This window comes from Echinococcus granulosus, assembly GCF_000524195.1.
Source record: "Echinococcus granulosus chromosome Unknown EG_S00200, whole genome shotgun sequence".
Classification (NCBI taxonomy): Eukaryota; Metazoa; Platyhelminthes; class Cestoda; order Cyclophyllidea; family Taeniidae; genus Echinococcus; species Echinococcus granulosus.
In genome coordinates, this window is record NW_020170580.1 from 65,315 (window position 1) to 68,080 (window position 2,766).

The following is a 2,766-nucleotide window of genomic DNA, read 5'->3' on the forward strand; positions in this document are numbered from 1 at the left end:
TAATTTAATATACCCAGAAGATAACATTTAGAAGCAGAGTTTTTATTGCGGTCTGCGCAATCCCGCAACAATGTCGGATTGTTATTGGACTATTAATTAGGCACAAGCGTCGTCTTGCCAAGGAGTAAAGTGGATCTTGGCTTTTCGGTGGTCCTAGGGGACGCCTTCAGCTATATAGGAAGAGTCAGGTAGATAGTCTACTATGTGTTGAGGTATGGCGTAGATGAATTGGATTAATGGATCTATCTTCCACATCATGAGAAGCCGAATTAAAGGCATCTGTGGATAGCGATTCTGCTAAATATGCGATCACATTTCTACTGAAATTATGTTTACATCGGAGTTTACTTATCAATGGAGATATCTACTACCTTCTAAAATTCTTAAATACACCAACTATCTTTGCCTAGTTGATCCTCAAATATCTGGTTAGTGCTGGATTTTATGATTTGATGGGATGAGTACTGTGGATGGAAGGGTAGCCACCATAATTACTTTGATTCTGCACCATCGCGAAAGATCGCAGTCCCAGTAATTGGTTTGTTTGCTACGATAATCATGAGAAATGATCAGTGGAAGTTGTCTGCACAAGCATTTCGCAAGGTCATGCTTAAGGTCCGTGATAGTTTTGCTATTTTAATTTAAATTGTTATTTGCGATATCGGAAAAATTAATTTAAATAGTTTGTTGATAAACCGGTTGATTGGCATAGTATTAGATAAAACTGTCTACTGGAATGCTTTATGGCTAAGAGAAGTTTAAAAGTTTGGTGAAAGAAAACACTACAAAATAGCAAATTAAGTAGATACAAATCTAGTTAGTCTGTTCATTTTGAAATTAATAAGTGAATACAAGATTTAAGATCACTGGAGTTTTGATCTGGTTTGGATTTGATAACGGAGCTGTTGGCAGTGTAAGCAGATTCAGGATGCACATTCGTCGCCTAGCTCCTCGCTGGAATGGACACATATACCTGCTGGTTTTGCTCCATGTCATTCAGTAGCAGCACCATAGTCCGAGCACATATGAAGCATATACATAAAGGTGAGTTCCACTAGCTTATACAAGATATACACACATGCGTGGGTTCCACGTGAATTTATTAGAACGCTGGGTGAGTTTTGCAAGCGAATTCCTGTTTTGATCTAATTAAGTGCATACTATGCAGAAATCAGCAAGATTATTCGAATTAGTGATTCCCTTGCTAGTGTTATTGCCCCATCTTCCATTCCAATTGATAGTTTACAGCCCACATAAGGGTTGATTTAATTGCCTTAGCAAAGGAGCTTGCAGCTTGCTCCGTTTGTTTGAGAACATTCAGAACCACTGGTGCAGCTTTACTGCATCAAAAATGTGAGTTAGTCAAGAAATGTTTTAATATCTAAATATTTATCGACATAAACATGCAAAACTTACTTTGATTCCTGGTTATAGACACAAACCATAATGTTTGCTGTCAATGTCTCGAGCAGTATGATTGTTTTGAGGCACTTCTCAATCACTTTGTTTTAGACCACATTTGTAAGTTTTAAAAGTCTTATCTAATTACGTTATAAGTGCCTTTTAATCCAAAATAGTATCGGCTCGCCGTCCAAAAACCTCCCTTAATCATACTACATTGTGATATGCTGCAGCTCAGAATACAGCGCTTGCAGGACTGCGCTTTTACTGTACGGAATGCTATGCGGACTATCCGACGTGGGATAGACTGAAAGCACACATGAGTTCTACCCATCGTCGTAAGCAATCTTCTATATACCAGTTTTAATTTATAGTGGCCGCCCGGGTCGCTCTTACATTTTTTGATATATAGGCATATGGCAAGAGTTATTTGGATAAAGCGGAGCAAAATTTATTCCTGAACAAAATTAGAGGCCACAGATTTTTGGTGCGTTTCAAATATTGTCTACTCATGGAGCCGATTTACTGGTGCAAAACCGTTCGTCGTGTAAAGCTTTCAGTTTTATTACAAAAAATAAATTTTTCTGAGTTCCAATGGGAACCGAATCTTAGTGCACCAAATTTCCCTCCATTCAGTTAATACATCGCTATCGCATCTGCTGTTTGGATGGATCAAGCATTTGCTACCTTGTACTAGGTGATCAGCAGTCATCCACTTATTTACATAATAAATTCCATTTGCAAGTAACAATATTTTTATCTTTCAGTTTTTACCAATGAGGTGACTAGTGGTGTCGTTTATCATATTCTGTGAATTGCTTTGATAAATGCTACATAAGTAGGCATGGGTACAATTAAACGGATGTCTTTGCATTATATACTTCCGTTCATAACTTGATCAGTGTCAGTGTCATTGCTTGTCATAGTTAAACCTCTTTATAGGTTTAAAGGCACTGTTTTTGGATTGAATATTAAGGTGTCCGAGAACTCTAAGTAGGCCAATCATGTGCATGTTCGAATGCGATTCATGCCGCATAGTTTCTTACTTCATTATCATATTTTATTTGTGGTTTGTTGCAAAATGCAAAAAGCAAATTAGAGCAGACGAAAGTAAGCTAATTTAAGCTAAATCGGTTAAATGGAAACAGAAGAAAGGCAGACTAAAGTGTATGTGTACGAGTAAGTGCGACCGTTCAGAATGGCTAGATGGCAGATATTTCGAATGCTTAGATTCTACATAAAGTTCGGATTGTTCCTTTGCGTCAAAAGTACATTCGTCTGATTTAAACTGTGAAACAACGAGTTGATTTGGTATCCCTGAGGGCGAATCTTTCATGATTCTCATAGCACAAATGGCATCGATGG

The 2,766-nt window shown here is 37.7% G+C and overlaps 1 protein-coding gene across 1 annotated transcript in view; it reads left to right on the plus strand. All coding sequences in view use genetic code 11, as the record gives it.

The window, feature by feature from the left end:
- Nucleotides 1-2,041, plus strand: part of EGR_10226 (hypothetical protein) — a gene marked incomplete at both ends in the record, with an annotated part of 4,377 nt that extends 2,336 nt beyond the window's left edge. Inside the window, 3 exons of the mRNA XM_024499475.1 lie at nucleotides 361-428; nucleotides 846-913; nucleotides 1,814-2,041. Coding sequence (XP_024346112.1) covers nucleotides 361-428; nucleotides 846-913; nucleotides 1,814-2,041 — 364 coding nt within the window. The remainder of the gene's footprint in view (nucleotides 1-360; nucleotides 429-845; nucleotides 914-1,813) is intronic.
- Between the last annotated feature and the right edge of the window lie 725 nt (nucleotides 2,042-2,766).